This window comes from Salmo salar, chromosome ssa10 (assembly GCF_905237065.1).
Source record: "Salmo salar chromosome ssa10, Ssal_v3.1, whole genome shotgun sequence".
Lineage (NCBI taxonomy): Eukaryota > Metazoa > Chordata > Actinopteri > Salmoniformes > Salmonidae > Salmo > Salmo salar.
Window position 1 is genome coordinate 107,906,509 of NC_059451.1, and position 26,491 is coordinate 107,932,999.

Sequence of the window (26,491 nt, forward strand, 5' to 3'; positions counted from 1 at the left end):
CTGGCACCATCCCTACGGTGACGCACGGTGGTGGTGGCAGGATCATGCTGTGGGGATGTTTTTTCAGTGGCAGGGACTGGGAGACTAGTCAGGATCAAGGCAAAGATGAACGGAACAAAGTACCGAGAGATCCTTGATGAAAAGCAGACCCCTCAGAACCTCAGACTGGGGGGAAAGTATAACTTTCAACATGATAACAACCCTAAGCACACAGCCAAGACGACACAGTGGTGGCTTCGGGACAAGTCTCTGAATGTTCTTGAGGCTGTAATTGCTCACAAAGATGCTTCAACAAAGTCCTGAGTAAAGGGGTCTGAATACTTATGTAAATATAATATTTCATTTTTCTTTTTTTCTTTTCATAAATCAGCAAACATTTCTTTACCTGTTTTTGCTTTGTCATTATGGGGTATTGTGTGTAGATTGATGGGGGAAAATAAGGCTATAACCTAACAAAATGTAGAAAATACTTTCCTAAGGCACTGTGTATAAACTAGCATAGAACAGTAACTATTAGGCCTATAACACAGATTCTTGGTAATGGTTGTATATTTAAGCATTATGGCCCGAGGGGGTTATAGTATATGGCCAATATACCACGGCTAAGGGCTGTTCTTAAGCACAACGCAACGCGGAGTGCCTGGATACAGCCCTTAGCCGTGGTATATTGGCCATACACAACAAACCTCAGAAGTGCCTTATTGCTATTATAAACTAGTTACCAAAGTAATTAAGAGCCGTAAAAAAAAGTGTCATCCCTGTGGTATATTCCGCGGCTGTCAGCCATTCAGCATTCAGTGTTCGAACCACCCGGTTTATAATGGTAATATAAGTTGGGAAATGTACTATATGATAGGAATTTCACAAGAGCAAGTGCTTGCTTATGTAATATCTGGCCAACAGATGGCGCAGGAGTTCTGGGTTTTTGGAAGCTGGTGACCCCTGAAGATGAAGAAGATGGAAGCGGTAACAGCCCACCCAGAGAAGATATTCTGCCAAAGACTGAGGGGGACAATAACATGTAACTTACCACTAGTGATGCATGGTTTAATTTGTGTCTAAATTGGCCTGGATGACAAGTATAGTATGGTCCTTAATTCCAAGGTGAACAGGGAAGAGAATTTAATCAAGGCAATGTACTTCCCAAATCCTGTCATTGTTCACCGCAGCTCACTATGACTCAATTTGAGGTCTCTTTAAATTACTACCACTAAACCCTAAACCTCAACTTAATCTTGTAATAAGTCATGTGGAAATTGAGCAAGTTGAGATGATTAAACTGCTTGGAGTAACCCTAGATTGTAAACTGTCATGGTGAAAACATATTGACGCAGTAGTAGCCAAGACGGGGAGAAGTCTGTCTATAATAAAGCGATGCTCTGCCTTCTTAACAACACTATCAACAAGGCAGGTCCTACAGTTTTGTCGCACCTTGACTACTGTTCAGTCGTGTGGTCAGGTGCCACAAAAAAATGACTTAGGAAAATTGCAATTGGCTCAGAACAGGGCAGCACGGCTGGCCCTTGGATGTACACAGAGAGCTAATATTAATAATATGCATGTCAATATCTCCTGGCTGAAAGTGGAGGAGAGACTGATTTCATCACTAGTTTTATTTATGAGAGGTATTGACATGTTGAACGCACCGAGCTGTCTGTTTTAAATTACTAGCACACAGCTCGGACACGCATGCATACCCCACAAGACAAGCCACAAGAGGTCTCTTCACAGTCCCTGCAACGGTCACAGTAACTGCGCACACAGGCAGAGAAGCACAAGGGGAGGGGGTAAGATGGAATCTATCAACATTTTTCACTCTCAATTCTAAGAACGAGAGTGGGAGAAGCTACAGCAACGGATTGGAATGAGGAAGAAGAAGTTTGAAGGGAAAAACGGGTACAATGGACTTTGAGAAATTCCTTGTTCCCTGATAATGATTTTCTTCTGTTTCGTTTAGTCACTCCATGGACTCGCGTTGTTTGAGTCCGGGAACCCCCTTTAAAGCTCTGTCTAAGCATTGGTGGTTCAGTGGTAGAATTCTCGCCTGCCACGCGGGAGGCCCGGGTTCGATTCCCGGCCAATGCATGTTCCCTTTTACGGCAGCAGGTAGTGTTTTCAGACCTCGCCTCTGACTCTCACTTGTAAAAGAGTCTTAGGGCTAGAGCGGAAGCCAAATTCCTTTTGGACCTTGTGTACATTTTTACTAGTGACATGCCACTGACTTTGAGTAAAGCCATGTGTATGCGGATGACTCTACACTATGCACGTCAGCTACTACAGCGACTGAAATGACTGCAACACTCAACAAAGAGCTGCAGAGTGGGTGGCAAGGAGTAAGTTAGCCCTAAATATTTATACAACTAAAAGCATTGTATTTGGAACAAAACACTCACTAAACCCTAAACTTCAACTTAATCTTGTAATAAGTCATGTGGAAATTGAGCAAGTTGAGATGATTAAACTGCTTGGAGTAACCCTAGATTGTAAACTGTCATGGTCAAAACATATTGACGCAGTAGTAGCAAAGACGGGGAGAAGTCTGTCTATAATAAAGCGATGCTCTGCCTTCTTAACAACACTATCAACAAGGCAGGTCCTACAGTTTTGTCGCACCTCGACTACTGTTCAGTCGTGTGGTCAGGTGTCACAAAAAAATGACTTAGGAAAATTGCAATTGGCTCAGAACAGGGCAGCACGGCTGGGGTTCGGGTTCGATTCCCGGCCAATGCATGTTGCCTTTTACGGCGGCAGGTAGTGTTTTCAGACCTCGCCTCTGACTCTCACTTGTAAAAGAGTCTTAGGGCTAGAGCGGAAGCCAAATTCCTTTTGGACCTTGTGTACATTTTTACTAGTGACATGCCACTGACTGCGGATGACTCTACACTATGTACGTCAGCTACTACAGCGACTGAAATGACTGCAACACTCAACAAAGAGCTGCAGAGTGGGTGGCAAGGAGTAAGTTAGCCCTAAATATTTATACAACTAAAAGCATTGTATTTGGAACAAAACACTCACTAAACCCTAAACCTCAACTTAATCTTGTAATAAGTCATGTGGAAATTGAGCAAGTTGAGATGATTAAACTGCTTGGAGTAACCCTAGATTGTAAACTGTCATGGTCAAAACATATTGACGCAGTAGTAGCAAAGACGGGGAGAAGTCTGTCTATAATAAAGCGATGCTCTGCCTTCTTAACAACACTATCAACAAGGCAGGTCCTACAGTTTTGTCGCACCTCGACTACTGTTCAGTCGTGTGGTCAGGTGCCACAAAAAAAGGACTTAGGAAAATTGCAATTGGCTCAGAACAGGGCAGCACGGCTGGGGTTCGGGTTCGATTCCCGGCCAATGCATGTTGCCTTTTACGGCGGCAGGTAGTGTTTTCAGACCTCGCCTCTGACTCTCACTTGTAAAAGAGTCTTAGGGCTAGAGCGGAAGCCAAATTCCTTTTGGACCTTGTGTACATTTTTACTAGTGACATGCCACTGACTTTGGTAAAGCAGTGCGGATGACTCTACACTATGCACGTCAGCTACTACAGCGACTGAAATGACTGCAACACTCAACAAAGAGCTGCAGAGTGGGTGGCAAGGAGTAAGTTAGCCCTAAATATTTATACAACTAAAAGCATTGTATTTGGAACAAAACACTCACTAAACCCTAAACTTCAACTTAATCTTGTAATAAGTCATGTGGAAATTGAGCAAGTTGAGATGATTAAACTGCTTGGAGTAACCCTAGATTGTAAACTGTCATGGTCAAAACATATTGACGCAGTAGTAGCAAAGACGGGGAGAAGTCTGTCTATAATAAAGCGATGCTCTGCCTTCTTAACAACACTATCAACAAGGCAGGTCCTACAGTTTTGTCGCACCTCGACTACTGTTCAGTCGTGTGGTCAGGTGCCACAAAAAAAGGACTTAGGAAAATTGCAATTGGCTCAGAACAGGGCAGCACGGCTGGCCCTTGGATGTACACAGAGAGCTAATATTAATAATATGCATGTCAATATCTCCTGGCTGAAAGTGGAGGAGAGACTGATTTCATCACTAGTTTTATTTATGAGAGGTATTGACATGTTGAACGCACCGAGCTGTCTGTTTTAAATTACTAGCACACAGCTCGGACACGCATGCATACCCCACAAGACAAGCCACAAGAGGTCTCTTCACAGTCCCTGCAACGGTCACAGTAACTGCGCACACAGGCAGAGAAGCACAAGGGGAGGGGGTAAGATGGAATCTATCAACATTTTTCACTCTCAATTCTAAGAACGAGAGTGGGAGAAGCTACAGCAACGGATTGGAATGAGGAAGAAGAAGTTTGAAGGGGAAAAACGGGTACAATGGACTTTGAGAAATTCCTTGTTCCCTGATAATGATTTTCTTCTGTTTCGTTTAGTCACTCCATGGACTCGCGTTGTTTGAGTCCGGGAACCCCCTTTAAAGCTCTGTCTAAGCATTGGTGGTTCAGTGGTAGAATTCTCGCCTGCCACGCGGGAGGCCCGGGTTCGATTCCCGGCCAATGCATGTTCCCTTTTACGGCAGCAGGTAGTGTTTTCAGACCTCGCCTCTGACTCTCACTTGTAAAAGAGTCTTAGGGCTAGAGCGGAAGCCAAATTCCTTTTGGACCTTGTGTACATTTTTACTAGTGACATGCCACTGACTGCGGATGACTCTACACTATGCACGTCAGCTACTACAGCGACTGAAATGACTGCAACACTCAACAAAGAGCTGCAGAGTGGGTGGCAAGGAGTAAGTTAGCCCTAAATATTTATACAACTAAAAGCATTGTATTTGGAACAAAACACTCACTAAACCCTAAACTTCAACTTAATCTTGTAATAAGTCATGTGGAAATTGAGCAAGTTGAGATGATTAAACTGCTTGGAGTAACCCTAGATTGTAAACTGTCATGGTCAAAACATATTGACGCAGTAGTAGCAAAGACGGGGAGAAGTCTGTCTATAATAAAGCGATGCTCTGCCTTCTTAACAACACTATCAACAAGGCAGGTCCTACAGTTTTGTCGCACCTCGACTACTGTTCAGTCGTGTGGTCAGGTGTCACAAAAAAATGACTTAGGAAAATTGCAATTGGCTCAGAACAGGGCAGCACGGCTGGGGTTCGGGTTCGATTCCCGGCCAATGCATGTTGCCTTTACGGCAGCAGGTAGTGTTTTCAGACCTCGCCTCTGACTCTCACTTGTAAAAGAGTCTTAGGGCTAGAGCGGAAGCCAAATTCCTTTTGGACCTTGTGTACATTTTTACTAGTGACATGCCACTGACTGCGGATGACTCTACACTATGCACGTCAGCTACTACAGCGACTGAAATGACTGCAACACTCAACAAAGAGCTGCAGAGTGGGTGGCAAGGAGTAAGTTAGCCCTAAATATTTATACAACTAAAAGCATTGTATTTGGAACAAAACACTCACTAAACCCTAAACTTCAACTTAATCTTGTAATAAGTCATGTGGAAATTGAGCAAGTTGAGATGATTAAACTGCTTGGAGTAACCCTAGATTGTAAACTGTCATGGTCAAAACATATTGACGCAGTAGTAGCAAAGACGGGGAGAAGTCTGTCTATAATAAAGCGATGCTCTGCCTTCTTAACAACACTATCAACAAGGCAGGTCCTACAGTTTTGTCGCACCTCGACTACTGTTCAGTCGTGTGGTCAGGTGCCACAAAAAAAGGACTTAGGAAAATTGCAATTGGCTCAGAACAGGGCAGCACGGCTGGCCCTTGGATGTACACAGAGAGCTAATATTAATAATATGCATGTCAATATCTCCTGGCTGAAAGTGGAGGAGAGACTGATTTCATCACTAGTTTTATTTATGAGAGGTATTGACATGTTGAACGCACCGAGCTGTCTGTTTTAAATTACTAGCACACAGCTCGGACACGCATGCATACCCCACAAGACAAGCCACAAGAGGTCTCTTCACAGTCCCTGCAACGGTCACAGTAACTGCGCACACAGGCAGAGAAGCACAAGGGGAGGGGGTAAGATGGAATCTATCAACATTTTTCACTCTCAATTCTAAGAACGAGAGTGGGAGAAGCTACAGCAACGGATTGGAATGAGGAAGAAGAAGTTTGAAGGGAAAAACGGGTACAATGGACTTTGAGAAATTCCTTGTTCCCTGATAATGATTTTCTTCTGTTTCGTTTAGTCACTCCATGGACTCGCGTTGTTTGAGTCCGGGAACCCCCTTTAAAGCTCTGTCTAAGCATTGGTGGTTCAGTGGTAGAATTCTCGCCTGCCAGGCGGGAGGCCCGGGATCGATTCCCGGCCAATGCATGTTCCCTTTTACGGCAGCAGGTAGTGTTTTCAGACCTCGCCTCTGACTCTCACTTGTAAAAGAGTCTTAGGGCTAGAGCGGAAGCCAAATTCCTTTTGGACCTTGTGTACATTTTTACTAGTGACATGCCACTGACTTTGAGTAAAGCCAGTGTTGCGGGATGACTCTACACTATGCACGTCAGCTACTACAGCGACTGAAATGACTGCAACACTCAACAAAGAGCTGCAGAGTGGGTGGCAAGGAGTAAGTTAGCCCTAAATATTTATACAACTAAAAGCATTGTATTTGGAACAAAACACTCACTAAACCCTAAACCTCAACTTAATCTTGTAATAAGTCATGTGGAAATTGAGCAAGTTGAGATGATTAAACTGCTTGGAGTAACCCTAGATTGTAAACTGTCATGGTCAAAACATATTGACGCAGTAGTAGCCAAGACGGGGAGAAGTCTGTCTATAATAAAGCGATGCTCTGCCTTCTTAACAACACTATCAACAAGGCAGGTCCTACAGTTTTGTCGCACCTTGACTACTGTTCAGTCGTGTGGTCAGGTGCCACAAAAAAATGACTTAGGAAAATTGCAATTGGCTCAGCACAGGGCAGCACGGCTGGGGTTCGGGTTCGATTCCCGGCCAATGCATGTTGCCTTTTACGGCAGCAGGTAGTGTTTTCAGACCTCGCCTCTGACTCTCACTTGTAAAAGAGTCTTAGGGCTAGAGCGGAAGCCAAATTCCTTTTGGACCTTGTGTACATTTTTACTAGTGACATGCCACTGACTTGAGTAAAGCATGTGTGCGGATGACTCTACACTATGCACGTCAGCTACTACAGCGACTGAAATGACTGCAACACTCAACAAAGAGCTGCAGAGTGGGTGGCAAGGAGTAAGTTAGCCCTAAATATTTATACAACTAAAAGCATTGTATTTGGAACAAAACACTCACTAAACCCTAAACTTCAACTTAATCTTGTAATAAGTCATGTGGAAATTGAGCAAGTTGAGATGATTAAACTGCTTGGAGTAACCCTAGATTGTAAACTGTCATGGTCAAAACATATTGACGCAGTAGTAGCAAAGACGGGGAGAAGTCTGTCTATAATAAAGCGATGCTCTGCCTTCTTAACAACACTATCAACAAGGCAGGTCCTACAGTTTTGTCGCACTTCGACTACTGTTCAGTCGTGTGGTCAGGTGTCACAAAAAAATGACTTAGGAAAATTGCAATTGGCTCAGAACAGGGCAGCACGGCTGGGGTTCGGGTTCGATTCCCGGCCAATGCATGTTGCCTTTTACGGCAGCAGGTAGTGTTTTCAGACCTCGCCTCTGACTCTCACTTGTAAAAGAGTCTTAGGGCTAGAGCGGAAGCCAAATTCCTTTTGGACCTTGTGTACATTTTTACTAGTGACATGCCACTGACTGCGGATGACTCTACACTATGTACGTCAGCTACTACAGCGACTGAAATGACTGCAACACTCAACAAAGAGCTGCAGAGTGGGTGGCAAGGAGTAAGTTAGCCCTAAATATTTATACAACTAAAAGCATTGTATTTGGAACAAAACACTCACTAAACCCTAAACTTCAACTTAATCTTGTAATAAGTCATGTGGAAATTGAGCAAGTTGAGATGATTAAACTGCTTGGAGTAACCCTAGATTGTAAACTGTCATGGTCAAAACATATTGACGCAGTAGTAGCAAAGACGGGGAGAAGTCTGTCTATAATAAAGCGATGCTCTGCCTTCTTAACAACACTATCAACAAGGCAGGTCCTACAGTTTTGTCGCACCTCGACTACTGTTCAGTCGTGTGGTCAGGTGCCACAAAAAAAGGACTTAGGAAAATTGCAATTGGCTCAGAACAGGGCAGCACGGCTGGCCCTTGGATGTACACAGAGAGCTAATATTAATAATAAGCATGTCAATATCTCCTGGCTGAAAGTGGAGGAGAGACTGATTTCATCACTAGTTTTATTTATGAGAGGTATTGACATGTTGAACGCACCGAGCTGTCTGTTTTAAATTACTAGCACACAGCTCGGACACGCATGCATACCCCACAAGACAAGCCACAAGAGGTCTCTTCACAGTCCCTGCAACGGTCACAGTAACTGCGCACACAGGCAGAGAAGCACAAGGGGAGGGGGTAAGATGGAATCTATCAACATTTTTCACTCTCAATTCTAAGAACGAGAGTGGGAGAAGCTACAGCAACGGATTGGAATGAGGAAGAAGAAGTTTGAAGGGAAAAACGGGTACAATGGACTTTGAGAAATTCCTTGTTCCCTGATAATGATTTTCTTCTGTTTCGTTTAGTCACTCCATGGACTCGCGTTGTTTGAGTCCGGGAACCCCCTTTAAAGCTCTGTCTAAGCATTGGTGGTTCAGTGGTAGAATTCTCGCCTGCCAGGCGGGAGGCCCGGGATCGATTCCCGGCCAATGCATGTTCCCTTTTACGGCAGCAGGTAGTGTTTTCAGACCTCGCCTCTGACTCTCACTTGTAAAAGAGTCTTAGGGCTAGAGCGGAAGCCAAATTCCTTTTGGACCTTGTGTACATTTTTACTAGTGACATGCCACTGACTGCGGATGACTCTACACTATGCACGTCAGCTACTACAGCGACTGAAATGACTGCAACACTCAACAAAGAGCTGCAGAGTGGGTGGCAAGGAGTAAGTTAGCCCTAAATATTTATACAACTAAAAGCATTGTATTTGGAACAAAACACTCACTAAACCCTAAACTTCAACTTAATCTTGTAATAAGTCATGTGGAAATTGAGCAAGTTGAGATGATTAAACTGCTTGGAGTAACCCTAGATTGTAAACTGTCATGGTCAAAACATATTGACGCAGTAGTAGCAAAGACGGGGAGAAGTCTGTCTATAATAAAGCGATGCTCTGCCTTCTTAACAACACTATCAACAAGGCAGGTCCTACAGTTTTGTCGCACCTTGACTACTGTTCAGTCGTGTGGTCAGGTGCCACAAAAAAATGACTTAGGAAAATTGCAATTGGCTCAGCACAGGGCAGCACGGCTGGGGTTCGGGTTCGATTCCCGGCCAATGCATGTTGCCTTTTACGGCGGCAGGTAGTGTTTTCAGACCTCGCCTCTGACTCTCACTTGTAAAAGAGTCTTAGGGCTAGAGCGGAAGCCAAATTCCTTTTGGACCTTGTGTACATTTTTACTAGTGACATGCCACTGACTGCGGATGACTCTACACTATGTACGTCAGCTACTACAGCGACTGAAATGACTGCAACACTCAACAAAGAGCTGCAGAGTGGGTGGCAAGGAGTAAGTTAGCCCTAAATATTTATACAACTAAAAGCATTGTATTTGGAACAAAACACTCACTAAACCCTAAACTTCAACTTAATCTTGTAATAAGTCATGTGGAAATTGAGCAAGTTGAGATGATTAAACTGCTTGGAGTAACCCTAGATTGTAAACTGTCATGGTCAAAACATATTGACGCAGTAGTAGCAAAGACGGGGAGAAGTCTGTCTATAATAAAGCGATGCTCTGCCTTCTTAACAACACTATCAACAAGGCAGGTCCTACAGTTTTGTCGCACCTCGACTACTGTTCAGTCGTGTGGTCAGGTGCCACAAAAAAAGGACTTAGGAAAATTGCAATTGGCTCAGAACAGGGCAGCACGGCTGGCCCTTGGATGTACACAGAGAGCTAATATTAATAATAAGCATGTCAATATCTCCTGGCTGAAAGTGGAGGAGAGACTGATTTCATCACTAGTTTTATTTATGAGAGGTATTGACATGTTGAACGCACCGAGCTGTCTGTTTTAAATTACTAGCACACAGCTCGGACACGCATGCATACCCCACAAGACAAGCCACAAGAGGTCTCTTCACAGTCCCTGCAACGGTCACAGTAACTGCGCACACAGGCAGAGAAGCACAAGGGGAGGGGGTAAGATGGAATCTATCAACATTTTTCACTCTCAATTCTAAGAACGAGAGTGGGAGAAGCTACAGCAACGGATTGGAATGAGGAAGAAGAAGTTTGAAGGGAAAAACGGGTACAATGGACTTTGAGAAATTCCTTGTTCCCTGATAATGATTTTCTTCTGTTTCGTTTAGTCACTCCATGGACTCGCGTTGTTTGAGTCCGGGAACCCCCCTTTAAAGCTCTGTCTAAGCATTGGTGGTTCAGTGGTAGAATTCTCGCCTGCCACGCGGGAGGCCCGGGTTCGATTCCCGGCCAATGCATGTTCCCTTTTACGGCAGCAGGTAGTGTTTTCAGACCTCGCCTCTGACTCTCACTTGTAAAAGAGTCTTAGGGCTAGAGCGGAAGCCAAATTCCTTTTGGACCTTGTGTACATTTTTACTAGTGACATGCCACTGACTGCGGATGACTCTACACTATGCACGTCAGCTACTACAGCGACTGAAATGACTGCAACACTCAACAAAGAGCTGCAGAGTGGGTGGCAAGGAGTAAGTTAGCCCTAAATATTTATACAACTAAAAGCATTGTATTTGGAACAAAACACTCACTAAACCCTAAACTTCAACTTAATCTTGTAATAAGTCATGTGGAAATTGAGCAAGTTGAGATGATTAAACTGCTTGGAGTAACCCTAGATTGTAAACTGTCATGGTCAAAACATATTGACGCAGTAGTAGCAAAGACGGGGAGAAGTCTGTCTATAATAAAGCGATGCTCTGCCTTCTTAACAACACTATCAACAAGGCAGGTCCTACAGTTTTGTCGCACCTCGACTACTGTTCAGTCGTGTGGTCAGGTGCCACAAAAAAAGGACTTAGGAAAATTGCAATTGGCTCAGAACAGGGCAGCACGGCTGGCCCTTGGATGTACACAGAGAGCTAATATTAATAATATGCATGTCAATATCTCCTGGCTGAAAGTGGAGGAGAGACTGATTTCATCACTAGTTTTATTTATGAGAGGTATTGACATGTTGAACGCACCGAGCTGTCTGTTTTAAATTACTAGCACACAGCTCGGACACGCATGCATACCCCACAAGACAAGCCACAAGAGGTCTCTTCACAGTCCCTGCAACGGTCACAGTAACTGCGCACACAGGCAGAGAAGCACAAGGGGAGGGGGTAAGATGGAATCTATCAACATTTTTCACTCTCAATTCTAAGAACGAGAGTGGGAGAAGCTACAGCAACGGATTGGAATGAGGAAGAAGAAGTTTGAAGGGAAAAACGGGTACAATGGACTTTGAGAAATTCCTTGTTCCCTGATAATGATTTTCTTCTGTTTCGTTTAGTCACTCCATGGACTCGCGTTGTTTGAGTCCGGGAACCCCCTTTAAAGCTCTGTCTAAGCATTGGTGGTTCAGTGGTAGAATTCTCGCCTGCCACGCGGGAGGCCCGGGTTCGATTCCCGGCCAATGCATGTTCCCTTTTACGGCGGCAGGTAGTGTTTTCAGACCTCGCCTCTGACTCTCACTTGTAAAAGAGTCTTAGGGCTAGAGCGGAAGCCAAATTCCTTTTGGACCTTGTGTACATTTTTACTAGTGACATGCCACTGACTTTGAGTAAAGCCATGTGTATGCGGATGACTCTACACTATGCACGTCAGCTACTACAGCGACTGAAATGACTGCAACACTCAACAAAGAGCTGCAGAGTGGGTGGCAAGGAGTAAGTTAGCCCTAAATATTTATACAACTAAAAGCATTGTATTTGGAACAAAACACTCACTAAACCCTAAACTTCAACTTAATCTTGTAATAAGTCATGTGGAAATTGAGCAAGTTGAGATGATTAAACTGCTTGGAGTAACCCTAGATTGTAAACTGTCATGGTCAAAACATATTGACGCAGTAGTAGCAAAGACGGGGAGAAGTCTGTCTATAATAAAGCGATGCTCTGCCTTCTTAACAACACTATCAACAAGGCAGGTCCTACAGTTTTGTCGCACCTCGACTACTGTTCAGTCGTGTGGTCAGGTGCCACAAAAAAATGACTTAGGAAAATTGCAATTGGCTCAGAACAGGGCAGCACGGCTGGCCCTTGGATGTACACAGAGAGCTAATATTAATAATATGCATGTCAATATCTCCTGGCTGAAAGTGGAGGAGAGACTGATTTCATCACTAGTTTTATTTATGAGAGGTATTGACATGTTGAACGCACCGAGCTGTCTGTTTTAAATTACTAGCACACAGCTCGGACACGCATGCATACCCCACAAGACAAGCCACAAGAGGTCTCTTCACAGTCCCTGCAACGGTCACAGTAACTGCGCACACAGGCAGAGAAGCACAAGGGGAGGGGGTAAGATGGAATCTATCAACATTTTTCACTCTCAATTCTAAGAACGAGAGTGGGAGAAGCTACAGCAACGGATTGGAATGAGGAAGAAGAAGTTTGAAGGGAAAAACGGGTACAATGGACTTTGAGAAATTCCTTGTTCCCTGATAATGATTTTCTTCTGTTTCGTTTAGTCACTCCATGGACTCGCGTTGTTTGAGTCCGGGAACCCCCTTTAAAGCTCTGTCTAAGCATTGGTGGTTCAGTGGTAGAATTCTCGCCTGCCACGCGGGAGGCCCGGGTTCGATTCCCGGCCAATGCATGTTCCCTTTTACGGCAGCAGGTAGTGTTTTCAGACCTCGCCTCTGACTCTCACTTGTAAAAGAGTCTTAGGGCTAGAGCGGAAGCCAAATTCCTTTTGGACCTTGTGTACATTTTTACTAGTGACATGCCACTGACTTTGTAAAGGCATATGCGGATGACTCTACACTATGCACGTCAGCTACTACAGCGACTGAAATGACTGCAACACTCAACAAAGAGCTGCAGAGTGGGTGGCAAGGAGTAAGTTAGCCCTAAATATTTATACAACTAAAAGCATTGTATTTGGAACAAAACACTCACTAAACCCTAAAGCTCAACTTAATCTTGTAATAAGTCATGTGGAAATTGAGCAAGTTGAGATGATTAAACTGCTTGGAGTAACCCTAGATTGTAAACTGTCATGGTCAAAACATATTGACGCAGTAGTAGCAAAGACGGGGAGAAGTCTGTCTATAATAAAGCGATGCTCTGCCTTCTTAACAACACTATCAACAAGGCAGGTCCTACAGTTTTGTCGCACCTCGACTACTGTTCAGTCGTGTGGTCAGGTGCCACAAAAAAAGGACTTAGGAAAATTGCAATTGGCTCAGAACAGGGCAGCACGGCTGGCCCTTGGATGTACACAGAGAGCTAATATTAATAATATGCATGTCAATATCTCCTGGCTGAAAGTGGAGGAGAGACTGATTTCATCACTAGTTTTATTTATGAGAGGTATTGACATGTTGAACGCACCGAGCTGTCTGTTTTAAATTACTAGCACACAGCTCGGACACGCATGCATACCCCACAAGACAAGCCACAAGAGGTCTCTTCACAGTCCCTGCAACGGTCACAGTAACTGCGCACACAGGCAGAGAAGCACAAGGGGAGGGGGTAAGATGGAATCTATCAACATTTTTCACTCTCAATTCTAAGAACGAGAGTGGGAGAAGCTACAGCAACGGATTGGAATGAGGAAGAAGAAGTTTGAAGGGAAAAACGGGTACAATGGACTTTGAGAAATTCCTTGTTCCCTGATAATGATTTTCTTCTGTTTCGTTTAGTCACTCCATGGACTCGCGTTGTTTGAGTCCGGGAACCCCCTTTAAAGCTCTGTCTAAGCATTGGTGGTTCAGTGGTAGAATTCTCGCCTGCCACGCGGGAGGCCCGGGTTCGATTCCCGGCCAATGCATGTTCCCTTTTACGGCAGCAGGTAGTGTTTTCAGACCTCGCCTCTGACTCTCACTTGTAAAAGAGTCTTAGGGCTAGAGCGGAAGCCAAATTCCTTTTGGACCTTGTGTACATTTTTACTAGTGACATGCCACTGACTGCGGATGACTCTACACTATGCACGTCAGCTACTACAGCGACTGAAATGACTGCAACACTCAACAAAGAGCTGCAGAGTGGGTGGCAAGGAGTAAGTTAGCCCTAAATATTTATACAACTAAAAGCATTGTATTTGGAACAAAACACTCACTAAACCCTAAAGCTCAACTTAATCTTGTAATAAGTCATGTGGAAATTGAGCAAGTTGAGATGATTAAACTGCTTGGAGTAACCCTAGATTGTAAACTGTCATGGTCAAAACATATTGACGCAGTAGTAGCAAAGACGGGGAGAAGTCTGTCTATAATAAAGCGATGCTCTGCCTTCTTAACAACACTATCAACAAGGCAGGTCCTACAGTTTTGTCGCACCTCGACTACTGTTCAGTCGTGTGGTCAGGTGCCACAAAAAAAGGATTTAGGAAAATTGCAATTGGCTCAGAACAGGGCAGCACGGCTGGCCCTTGGTGTACACAGAGAGCTAATATTAATAATATGCATGTCAATATCTCCTGGCTGAAAGTGGAGGAGAGACTGATTTCATCACTAGTTTTATTTATGAGAGGTATTGACATGTTGAACGCACCGAGCTGTCTGTTTTAAATTACTAGCACACAGCTCGGACACGCATGCATACCCCACAAGACAAGCCACAAGAGGTCTCTTCACAGTCCCTGCAACGGTCACAGTAACTGCGCACACCGGCAGAGAAGCCCAAGGGGAGGGGGTAAGATGGAATCTATCAACATTTTTCACTCTCAATTCTAAGAACGAGAGTGGGAGAAGCTACAGCAACGGATTGGAATGAGGAAGAAGAAGTTTGAAGGGAAAAACGGGTACAATGGACTTTGAGAAATTCCTTGTTCCCTGATAATGATTTTCTTCTGTTTCGTTTAGTCACTCCATGGACTCGCGTTGTTTGAGTCCGGGAACCCCCTTTGAAGCTCTGTCTAAGCATTGGTGGTTCAGTGGTAGAATTCTCGCCTGCCACGCGGGAGGCCCGGGTTCGATTCCCGGCCAATGCATGTTCCCTTTTACGGCAGCAGGTAGTGTTTTCAGACCTCGCCTCTGACTCTCACTTGTAAAAGAGTCTTAGGGCTAGAGCGGAAGCCAAATTCCTTTTGGACCTTGTGTACATTTTTACTAGTGACATGCCACTGACTGCGGATGACTCTACACTATGCACGTCAGCTACTACAGCGACTGAAATGACTGCAACACTCAACAAAGAGCTGCAGAGTGGGTGGCAAGGAGTAAGTTAGCCCTAAATATTTATACAACTAAAAGCATTGTATTTGGAACAAAACACTCACTAAACCCTAAACTTCAACTTAATCTTGTAATAAGTCATGTGGAAATTGAGCAAGTTGAGATGATTAAACTGCTTGGAGTAACCCTAGATTGTAAACTGTCATGGTCAAAACATATTGACGCAGTAGTAGCAAAGACGGGGAGAAGTCTGTCTATAATAAAGCGATGCTCTGCCTTCTTAACAACACTATCAACAAGGCAGGTCCTACAGTTTTGTCGCACCTCGACTACTGTTCAGTCGTGTGGTCAGGTGCCACAAAAAAAGGACTTAGGAAAATTGCAATTGGCTCAGAACAGGGCAGCACGGCTGGCCCTTGGATGTACACAGAGAGCTAATATTAATAATATGCATGTCAATATCTCCTGGCTGAAAGTGGAGGAGAGACTGATTTCATCACTAGTTTTATTTATGAGAGGTATTGACATGTTGAACGCACCGAGCTGTCTGTTTTAAATTACTAGCACACAGCTCGGACACGCATGCATACCCCACAAGACAAGCCACAAGAGGTCTCTTCACAGTCCCTGCAACGGTCACAGTAACTGCGCACACAGGCAGAGAAGCACAAGGGGAGGGGGTAAGATGGAATCTATCAACATTTTTCACTCTCAATTCTAAGAACGAGAGTGGGAGAAGCTACAGCAACGGATTGGAATGAGGAAGAAGAAGTTTGAAGGGAAAAACGGGTACAATGGACTTTGAGAAATTCCTTGTTCCCTGATAATGATTTTCTTCTGTTTCGTTTAGTCACTCCATGGACTCGCGTTGTTTGAGTCCGGGAACCCCCTTTGAAGCTCTGTCTAAGCATTGGTGGTTCAGTGGTAGAATTCTCGCCTGCCACGCGGGAGGCCCGGGTTCGATTCCCGGCCAATGCATGTTCCCTTTTACGGCAGCAGGTAGTGTTTTCAGACCTCGCCTCTGACTCTCACTTGTAAAAGAGTCTTAGGGCTAGAGCGGAAGCCAAATTCCTTTTGGACCTTGTGTACATTTTTACTAGTGACATGCCACTGACTTTGAGTAAAGCCATGTGTATGCGGATGACTCTACACTATGCACGTCAGCTACTACAGCGACTGAAATGACTGCAACACTCAACAAAGAGCTGCAGAGTGGGTGGCAAGGAGTAAGTTAGCCCTAAATATTTATACAACTAAAAGCATTGTATTTGGAACAAAACACTCACTAAACCCTAAACCTCAACTTAATCTTGTAATAAGTCATGTGGAAATTGAGCAAGTTGAGATGATTAAACTGCTTGGAGTAACCCTAGATTGTAAACTGTCATGGTCAAAACATATTGACGCAGTAGTAGCAAAGACGGGGAGAAGTCTGTCTATAATAAAGCGATGCTCTGCCTTCTTAACAACACTATCAACAAGGCAGGTCCTACAGTTTTGTCGCACCTCGACTACTGTTCAGTCGTGTGGTCAGGTGCCACAAAAAAAGGACTTAGGAAAATTGCAATTGGCTCAGAACAGGGCAGCACGGCTGGCCCTTGGATGTACACAGAGAGCTAATATTAATAATATGCATGTCAATATCTCCTGGCTGAAAGTGGAGGAGAGACTGATTTCATCACTAGTTTTATTTATGAGAGGTATTGACATGTTGAACGCACCGAGCTGTCTGTTTTAAATTACTAGCACACAGCTCGGACACGCATGCATACCCCACAAGACAAGCCACAAGAGGTCTCTTCACAGTCCCTGCAACGGTCACAGTAACTGCGCACACAGGCAGAGAAGCACAAGGGGAGGGGGTAAGATGGAATCTATCAACATTTTTCACTCTCAATTCTAAGAACGAGAGTGGGAGAAGCTACAGCAACGGATTGGAATGAGGAAGAAGAAGTTTGAAGGGAAAAACGGGTACAATGGACTTTGAGAAATTCCTTGTTCCCTGATAATGATTTTCTTCTGTTTCGTTTAGTCACTCCATGGACTCGCGTTGTTTGAGTCCGGGAACCCCCTTTAAAGCTCTGTCTAAGCATTGGTGGTTCAGTGGTAGAATTCTCGCCTGCCACGCGGGAGGCCCGGGTTCGATTCCCGGCCAATGCATGTTCCCTTTTACGGCAGCAGGTAGTGTTTTCAGACCTCGCCTCTGACTCTCACTTGTAAAAGAGTCTTAGGGCTAGAGCGGAAGCCAAATTCCTTTTGGACCTTGTGTACATTTTTACTAGTGACATGCCACTGACTTTGAGTAAAGCCATGTGTATGCGGATGACTCTACACTATGCACGTCAGCTACTACAGCGACTGAAATGACTGCAACACTCAACAAAGAGCTGCAGAGTGGGTGGCAAGGAGTAAGTTAGCCCTAAATATTTATACAACTAAAAGCATTGTATTTGGAACAAAACACTCACTAAACCCTAAACCTCAACTTAATCTTGTAATAAGTCATGTGGAAATTGAGCAAGTTGAGATGATTAAACTGCTTGGAGTAACCCTAGATTGTAAACTGTCATGGTCAAAACATATTGACGCAGTAGTAGCAAAGACGGGGAGAAGTCTGTCTATAATAAAGCGATGCTCTGCCTTCTTAACAACACTATCAACAAGGCAGGTCCTACAGTTTTGTCGCACCTCGACTACTGTTCAGTCGTGTGGTCAGGTGCCACAAAAAAGGACTTAGGAAAATTGCAATTGGCTCAGAACAGGGCAGCACGGCTGGCCCTTGGATGTACACAGAGAGCTAATATTAATAATATGCATGTCAATATCTCCTGGCTGAAAGTGGAGGAGAGACTGATTTCATCACTAGTTTTATTTATGAGAGGTATTGACATGTTGAACGCACCGAGCTGTCTGTTTTAAATTACTAGCACACAGCTCGGACACGCATGCATACCCCACAAGACAAGCCACAAGAGGTCTCTTCACAGTCCCTGCAACGGTCACAGTAACTGCGCACACAGGCAGAGAAGCACAAGGGGAGGGGGTAAGATGGAATCTATCAACATTTTTCACTCTCAATTCTAAGAACGAGAGTGGGAGAAGCTACAGCAACGGATTGGAATGAGGAAGAAGAAGTTTGAAGGGAAAAACGGGTACAATGGACTTTGAGAAATTCCTTGTTCCCTGATAATGATTTTCTTCTGTTTCGTTTAGTCACTCCATGGACTCGCGTTGTTTGAGTCCGGGAACCCCCTTTAAAGCTCTGTCTAAGCATTGGTGGTTCAGTGGTAGAATTCTCGCCTGCCACGCGGGAGGCCCGGGTTCGATTCCCGGCCAATGCATGTTCCCTTTTACGGCAGCAGGTAGTGTTTTCAGACCTCGCCTCTGACTCTCACTTGTAAAAGAGTCTTAGGGCTAGAGCGGAAGCCAAATTCCTTTTGGACCTTGTGTACATTTTTACTAGTGACATGCCACTGACTTGTAAAGCCATGTGTATGCGGATGACTCTACACTATGCACGTCAGCTACTACAGCGACTGAAATGACTGCAACACTCAACAAAGAGCTGCAGAGTGGGTGGCAAGGAGTAAGTTAGCCCTAAATATTTATACAACTAAAAGCATTGTATTTGGAACAAAACACTCACTAAACCCTAAACCTCAACTTAATCTTGTAATAAGTCATGTGGAAATTGAGCAAGTTGAGATGATTAAACTGCTTGGAGTAACCCTAGATTGTAAACTGTCATGGTCAAAACATATTGACGCAGTAGTAGCAAAGACGGGGAGAAGTCTGTCTATAATAAAGCGATGCTCTGCCTTCTTAACAACACTATCAACAAGGCAGGTCCTACAGTTTTGTCGCACCTCGACTACTGTTCAGTCGTGTGGTCAGGTGCCACAAAAAAAGGACTTAGGAAAATTGCAATTGGCTCAGAACAGGGCAGCACGGCTGGCCCTTGGATGTACACAGAGAGCTAATATTAATAATATGCATGTCAATATCTCCTGGCTGAAAGTGGAGGAGAGACTGATTTCATCACTAGTTTTATTTATGAGAGGTATTGACATGTTGAACGCACCGAGCTGTCTGTTTTAAATTACTAGCACACAGCTCGGACACGCATGCATACCCCACAAGACAAGCCACAAGAGGTCTCTTCACAGTCCCTGCAACGGTCACAGTAACTGCGCACACAGGCAGAGAAGCACAAGGGGAGGGGGTAAGATGGAATCTATCAACATTTTTCACTCTCAATTCTAAGAACGAGAGTGGGAGAAGCTACAGCAACGGATTGGAATGAGGAAGAAGAAGTTTGAAGGGAAAAACGGGTACAATGGACTTTGAGAAATTCCTTGTTCCCTGATAATGATTTTCTTCTGTTTCGTTTAGTCACTCCATGGACTCGCGTTGTTTGAGTCCGGGAACCCCCTTTAAAGCTCTGTCTAAGCATTGGTGGTTCAGTGGTAGAATTCTCGCCTGCCACGCGGGAGGTGCGGGTTCGATACCCGGCCAATGCATGTTGCCTTTTACGGCAGCAGGTAGTGTTTTCAGACCTCGCCTCTGACTCTCACTTGTAAAAGAGTCTTAGGGCTAGAGCGGAAGCCAAATTCCTTTTGGACCTTGTGTACATTTTTACTAGTGACATGCCACTGACTTTGAGTAAAGCCATGTGTATGCGGATGACTCTACACTATGCACGTCAGCTACTACAGCGACTGAAATGACTGCAACACTCAACAAAGAGCTGCAGAGTGGGTGGCAAGGAGTAAGTTAGCCCTAAATATTTATACAACTAAAAGCATTGTATTTGGAACAAAACACTCACTAAACCCTAAACCTCAACTTAATCTTGTAATAAGTCATGTGGAAATTGAGCAAGTTGAGATGATTAAACTGCTTGGAGTAACCCTAGATTGTAAACTGTCATGGTCAAAACATATTGACGCAGTAGTAGCAAAGACGGGGAGAAGTCTGTCTATAATAAAGCGATGCTCTGCCTTCTTAACAACACTATCAACAAGGCAGGTCCTACAGTTTTGTCGCACCTCGACTACTGTTCAGTCGTGTGGTCAGGTGCCACAAAAAAAGGACTTAGGAAAATTGCAATTGGCTCAGAACAGGGCAGCACGGCTGGCCCTTGGATGTACACAGAGAGCTAATATTAATAATATGCATGTCAATATCTCCTGGCTGAAAGTGGAGGAGAGACTGATTTCATCACTAGTTTTATTTATGAGAGGTATTGACATGTTGAACGCACCGAGCTGTCTGTTTTAAATTACTAGCACACAGCTTGGACACGCATGCATACCCCACAAGACAAGCCACAAGAGGTCTCTTCACAGTCCCTGCAACGGTCACAGTAACTGCGCACACAGGCAGAGAAGCACAAGGGGAGGGGGGTAAGATGGAATCTATCAACATTTTTCACTCTCAATTCTAAGAACGAGAGTGGGAGAAGCTACAGCAACGGATTGGAATGAGGAAGAAGAAGTTTGAAGGGAAAAACGGGTACAATGGACTTTGAGAAATTCCTTGTTCCCTGATAATGATTTTCTTCTGTTTCGTTTAGTCACTCCATGGACTCGCGTTGTTTGAGTCCGGGAACCCCCTTTAAAGCTCTGTCTAAGCATTGGTGGTTCAGTGGTAGAATTCTCGCCTGCCACGCGGGAGGCCCGGGTTCGATTCCCGGCCAATGCATGTTCCCTTTTACGGCAGCAGGTAGTGTTTTCAGACCTCGCCTCTGACTCTCACTTGTAAAAGAGTCTTAGGGCTAGAGCGGAAGCCAAATTCCTTTTGGACCTTGTGTACATTTTTACTAGTGACATGCCACTGACTTTAAGCGATGCGGATGACTCTACACTATGCACGTCAGCTACTACAGCGACTGAAATGACTGCAACACTCAACAAAGAGCTGCAGAGTGGGTGGCAAGGAGTAAGTTAGCCCTAAATATTTATACAACTAAAAGCATTGTATTTGGAACAAAACACTCACTAAACCCTAAACCTCAACTTAATCTTGTAATAAGTCATGTGGAAATTGAGCAAGTTGAGATGATTAAACTGCTTGGAGTAACCCTAGATTGTAAACTGTCATGGTCAAAACATATTGACGCAGTAGTAGCCAAGACGGGGAGAAGTCTGTCTATAATAAAGCGATGCTCTGCCTTCTTAACAACACTATCAACAAGGCAGGTCCTACAGTTTTGTCGCACCTCGACTACTGTTCAGTCGTGTGGTCAGGTGCCACAAAAAAAGGACTTAGGAAAATTGCAATTGGCTCAGAACAGGGCAGCACGGCTGGCCCTTGGATGTACACAGAGAGCTAATATTAATAATATGCATGTCAATATCTCCTGGCTGAAAGTGGAGGAGAGACTGATTTCATCACTAGTTTTATTTATGAGAGGTATTGACATGTTGAACGCACCGAGCTGTCTGTTTTAAATTACTAGCACACAGCTCGGACACGCATGCATACCCCACAAGACATGCCACAAGAGGTCTCTTCACAGTCCCCAAGTCCAGAACAGACTATGGGAGGCACACAGTACTACATGGAACTCTATTCCACATCAAGTAACTGACGCAAGCAGTAAAATTAGATTTAATTAAGAAACAGATAAAAAAACACCTTATGGAACAGCGGGGACTGTGAAGCAACACAAACATACAGACACAGGCATACACACACACACACACACACACACGCACATACACACACAATAACATACGCACTATACATACACATGGATTTAATACTGTAGATATGTGGTCGTGGTGGAGTAGGGGCCTGAGGGCACACAGTGTGTTGTGAATTCTGTGAATGAATTGTAATGTTTTTAAAACTCCCTTAATTTTGCTGGACCCCAGGAAGAGCAGCTTCTGCTTTGGCAGCAGCTAATGGGGATCCATAATAAATACAAATACAAAATACATCCCCGTCAATGAGAATGGGGGTGTGCTCGGCCCTCCTTTTCCTGTAGTCCACGATAATCTCCTTTGTCTTGATCACGTTGAGGGAGAGGTTCTTATCCTGGGACCACACTGCCGGGTCTCTGACCTCTTCCCTATAGGCCGTCTCATCGTTGTTGGTGATCAGGACAACCACTGTTGTGTCGTCGGCAAACTTAATAATGGTGTTGGAGTCGTGCTTGGCCATGCAGTTATGGGTGAACAGGGAGTAGAGGATGGGACTGAGCACGAACCCATGAGGGGCCGCAGTGTTGAGGATCAGCATGGCAGATGTGTTATTACCTACCCTTACCACCTGGGGAGGCCCATCAGGAAGTCCAGGATCAAGTTGCAGAGGGAGGTGTTTAGTGCCAGGGTCCTTAGCTTAGGGATGAGCTTTGAGGGCACTATGGTGTTGAAATCAGAGCTGTAATATCTGAGGGGATGATTCTGTATGGCTGGCCACCTGGATCTGGGTCATTTTCAATTCAGGAAGTTCCCAAATAAAACAAATTAAGAATTGGGAAAAAGTGACATAGGACTTGAATTTCAATGAACTTATTGAATGGATTGAGTTGTACTGTGTGTCTGGTGCCCTTGTGTGTGTCTGGCGCCCCCTGCAGAAGAGCAATGCCTTGTTCTGCTGCCTGTACCGCTCCTGGTGTCACAACCCTGTGGCCACCGTGTCCCACTGCTTCCTGACAAAGAACTATCGCCATGCCTACGACCTCATCCAGAAGTTGTATCCTTTCTGCTTGTCTTTGATATACATTTTGCATATCAGCATTATTGCACCTCATAGTGTATGTCTATTGGTGTGTATGTTGTACTATATTTCCTTTATGTTAGCCATGAAGTGGTGACTTGGAGGTGACTGTGGAATTCCTCATGGAAGTGGACAAGCTCGTTCAGTTGATCAAGAGCTCCATCTTTACCTGTGAGTCTCACAGCACCAATATTAGACCTGAACACACACACTGAACCGCATCACACAGCACTACACACACACCTGTCTCTCATCTTTCTGTGTTTGTCTAGATTTACATCTTCAGCTGCTGGATGTGGAGAACAATCCGTACCTGATCAAGGCACTGTACGGCCTGCTGATGCTGCTTCTTCAGAGCCAGGCCTTCCAGCTTCTCTCTCACTCCCTGTGCTGTATGCCTAACCCAGAGCTCATGAGGACAGTGTGAGTAGTACTAATGATTGTGTTAATGTGGTGTGCCTACACTGTGCAGCATTCCATTCCCATGGCCACTGCCACTACAATATTATTCCCTATACAGTTATTTATTTCATCCCCATGTTTTTGGTTTCAGGGATGAGTTGAAGTACATTGAGTCTAAGTCTCTTAGCATCAAGCTTCTGGCATACGCTTACATGGATTACAATGACCTGTTGCACCACTTTGACCGGGTGCAGAGCAAACACCTGGAGGTGCACCACCAGCGCTCAAGCCGTGCCAATCACCCAGACAGGAAGTTGGTGCTGTGACACGGTGGGACAGACTTTGACCCCTGAGGCAGGGCACTGCGTCAAGCCTTCACCCACAGATGGAGACCCCAACATACCATCCAACTGCTAACTTAAAGGAGCACCTTTGTGCTTATATCGTTTTTAGCCTTGAAAATACTGTAGGCATGAAGAACATTGAGTGGATTTTCTTTTTTAAACAATCGTTTTTTTAAAGGGATACTTTGGGATTTTGACAATGAGGCCCTTTATCTACTTCCCCAGAGTCAGATTAACTCATGGATACCATTTAAGAATTGTAAGCATGCTAGCAGATAACTATAGACTTTCAGTCATTGCGCTAATGCTAGTTAGCATTGGCTCGCGAAACTACCGCTAACTTCCTTCATACTGGACACAAACATAAAAATTGTATCCAGGAGTTCATCTGACTCTGGGGAAGTAGATAAAGGCCTCATCTCCAAAATCCAGAAGCATCCCTTTAAGTGCTTTTTTGTTGAGTTGCATACATAAACTCTCATGCAGACACTGCCCATACCTTCCTGTTTAACCCTGCTGGGACATTAGTTTAGGCCCACCCAACCCTAGTTGTGAGAAGTGAGAGGACCTTATTGTGACTGGAGGACAATCGAAACTTGAATTCAGGGCAGAGGAAACCACTTGCATCGTTTGTCGTAAAAAACACTTTTTCTTCTTACTATTTAAAAGGCTTGTTACTTGGCAAGCTCATATTCCACAATGGTCCCAAAAGCCCTGTACGATGGAGACAGCACAATTATGCTCCTCAGACTAGTTTTATGCTCTTTCTGTTGCTCAAAGCTTAACTGGACACTCCCTCACCTGAATTCAAGTCATACTTCTTGAACAGTGTTAAAACCTCTCTTTTGCCCTCCAATCCAACCATCCATCCTTCCTTCCCCTCTCTCACATTCTAATTTCATACTCCTCTCTTCAGCCAGTCTCTTCCCCTCACTGACAGCCTTTTTCTCTTTCAAACGCTTGTTACCTTCCTCTTCTTATTGCTAACATCTGCTTCCTGGGCAACCCTTCTGCAGACAGATGTCTTATCAAGTGAAACTTAAAAAAAGTGGACTGTGTAATAATTTTACTTTCCATTAGCTCGTATACTCTATGCATCAGTTTCTAAACAGCAGGTGGCGTCAGTCATACTTTTATGGATAGTGATTGATCTGTGTGGCAGGTGTTATGTAGATTCCCAATAAATCATTTACACAACTAAACTTTTAGCCCATTTAAGATACAAGGAATTAGAAGCAAGTTTTATTCAGATCGCCATTAGCTTTCGCCAAAGCAATTCTACCTGGAGTCCACAAAACAAAACACTGAAACAGTTACATTCAAAATACCACTATCCTCACTATGTAGCTAGCTGACAATGTTCTCATACAGTAGCTAGCAGCCAGAGCAGTAACAAGTGAGGCAGGACCAAACAGGTGGGGGCTCATGTTAGACAAGAATGATGACATGGTATGTCAGTTCCTATGAATATGCAGGGTTTGTTTACAGCTGATGTGCTTCAGTGATGCCGCCCAGACCTATTGCAACAAGCAAAGGAAGAGCTCCAACTCGTTCGTCTTTGAAGTTAACATGTCTCCTGTGAGACGCCCCAATAAAAGAGCATTTCTTTGATCTGGAGTTCTTTTGAACACACCCTCTATGCAATGTCAACAACTGTGCTGTGCAACATCTTATCACAAATGTCATACACTTGACAAATCAAATTACCACACCTGCCTCCCACAGCTACAACTCATTGAGTGACAAAATCATACATGGTTGAATAGACAATATCCTCATTTGTAATGGTGCCAAAAGGTTTCTAGTAGCTGATATGGACCATAGAGCAAGGCACCGCATGACAACCTTTGACATCCATTGTATTTAACAAATCTGAATTCCAGTTGATAATTGCAGTGTTAGCTTAAGCCCTGTGGAGTTACTTCTTGTCCTCATTATAAAGATGTAATCCCAGAAATGTTAAGGATGTTTGAACAAAAATAAAATGGTATTTCCTCACACCTAGTGCATTCCTCACACCTAGTGCAGCTTAGGCCATTCTTTCAAGGTCCAATGCAGCAGTTTACCTCTATATAAAATAATTCCGGTACCACTGAAGTACCTTCATACTGTTATTTTCAATTGATATGGTCATTAATGGGTTTTGCAAAGCTTCTTAGCAAAGAGCAATTTCTCAAGCAAGAACTTTGCTAGGACTTATTGGAGGGATCTGTAACCTGAAAACTATCCGTTACTGACAGAGGTTTGAAAGTAATTGGTCCAACTTCCAAAACTAAATCCCACCAAAACAGGCTGAAATTTCAGGCATTCTTTTCAAAACTGCATTATTCCAACCACAGTGTGGAAATGTATATAAAACACAGAAAAACCTTGTTGATTGCACTGGGCCTTTAACATGCAGTTTCCCCCAACACTGCTTTGGCTGAACAAATCTGAAAGATTTAATTAAATTAAAGTGCATTTACTACTAAAGAATAAAGCAAGTAATGAGACCCCTGCAGATGCATTTAAACCAACTAAAGAAAGATTTCTCTAACTTGGGTTGAGTGTAACGCATATTGGATACTCTTGACACGCAAAGCCCCTAAAGCTTTAAGAGCCAT

The 26,491-nt window shown here is 44.1% G+C and overlaps 1 protein-coding gene and 13 non-coding genes across 14 annotated transcripts; all 14 read left to right on the forward strand.

Moving 5' to 3' along the window:
- Window positions 1–2,014: 2,014 nt before the first annotated feature.
- trnag-gcc (transfer RNA glycine (anticodon GCC)) lies at window positions 2,015–2,085 on the forward strand. Its single transcript has one exon. It is a non-coding gene; the product is annotated as a tRNA-Gly (tRNA).
- A 2,375-nt stretch (window positions 2,086–4,460) lies between these two features.
- On the forward strand, window positions 4,461–4,531 carry trnag-gcc (transfer RNA glycine (anticodon GCC)). The gene has a single exon. It is a non-coding gene; the product is annotated as a tRNA-Gly (tRNA).
- Window positions 4,532–6,246: 1,715 nt separating this feature from the next.
- Window positions 6,247–6,317, forward strand: trnag-gcc (transfer RNA glycine (anticodon GCC)). Its single transcript has one exon. It is a non-coding gene; the product is annotated as a tRNA-Gly (tRNA).
- A 2,376-nt stretch (window positions 6,318–8,693) lies between these two features.
- trnag-gcc (transfer RNA glycine (anticodon GCC)) lies at window positions 8,694–8,764 on the forward strand. The gene has a single exon. It is a non-coding gene; the product is annotated as a tRNA-Gly (tRNA).
- A 1,717-nt stretch (window positions 8,765–10,481) lies between these two features.
- Window positions 10,482–10,552, forward strand: trnag-gcc (transfer RNA glycine (anticodon GCC)). The gene has a single exon. It is a non-coding gene; the product is annotated as a tRNA-Gly (tRNA).
- A 1,091-nt stretch (window positions 10,553–11,643) lies between these two features.
- On the forward strand, window positions 11,644–11,714 carry trnag-gcc (transfer RNA glycine (anticodon GCC)). The gene has a single exon. It is a non-coding gene; the product is annotated as a tRNA-Gly (tRNA).
- Window positions 11,715–12,825: 1,111 nt separating this feature from the next.
- On the forward strand, window positions 12,826–12,896 carry trnag-gcc (transfer RNA glycine (anticodon GCC)). The gene has a single exon. It is a non-coding gene; the product is annotated as a tRNA-Gly (tRNA).
- A 1,105-nt stretch (window positions 12,897–14,001) lies between these two features.
- trnag-gcc (transfer RNA glycine (anticodon GCC)) lies at window positions 14,002–14,072 on the forward strand. Its single transcript has one exon. It is a non-coding gene; the product is annotated as a tRNA-Gly (tRNA).
- Window positions 14,073–15,162: 1,090 nt separating this feature from the next.
- Window positions 15,163–15,233, forward strand: trnag-gcc (transfer RNA glycine (anticodon GCC)). Its single transcript has one exon. It is a non-coding gene; the product is annotated as a tRNA-Gly (tRNA).
- Window positions 15,234–16,324: 1,091 nt separating this feature from the next.
- Window positions 16,325–16,395, forward strand: trnag-gcc (transfer RNA glycine (anticodon GCC)). Its single transcript has one exon. It is a non-coding gene; the product is annotated as a tRNA-Gly (tRNA).
- Window positions 16,396–17,506: 1,111 nt separating this feature from the next.
- trnag-gcc (transfer RNA glycine (anticodon GCC)) lies at window positions 17,507–17,577 on the forward strand. The gene has a single exon. It is a non-coding gene; the product is annotated as a tRNA-Gly (tRNA).
- A 1,110-nt stretch (window positions 17,578–18,687) lies between these two features.
- trnag-gcc (transfer RNA glycine (anticodon GCC)) lies at window positions 18,688–18,758 on the forward strand. The gene has a single exon. It is a non-coding gene; the product is annotated as a tRNA-Gly (tRNA).
- A 734-nt stretch (window positions 18,759–19,492) lies between these two features.
- Window positions 19,493–25,886, forward strand: LOC106561451 (vac14 homolog (S. cerevisiae)). Its single transcript, XM_045688359.1, has 5 exons — window positions 19,493–20,185; window positions 23,000–23,118; window positions 23,234–23,313; window positions 23,415–23,565; window positions 23,696–25,886. Exons 1-5 carry the CDS (start codon window positions 20,141–20,143, stop codon window positions 23,868–23,870), a joined length of 570 nt encoding a protein of 189 aa, XP_045544315.1. The 5' UTR covers window positions 19,493–20,140; the 3' UTR covers window positions 23,871–25,886.
- Window positions 21,050–21,120, forward strand: trnag-gcc (transfer RNA glycine (anticodon GCC)). Its single transcript has one exon. It is a non-coding gene; the product is annotated as a tRNA-Gly (tRNA).
- Window positions 25,887–26,491: the final 605 nt, after the last annotated feature.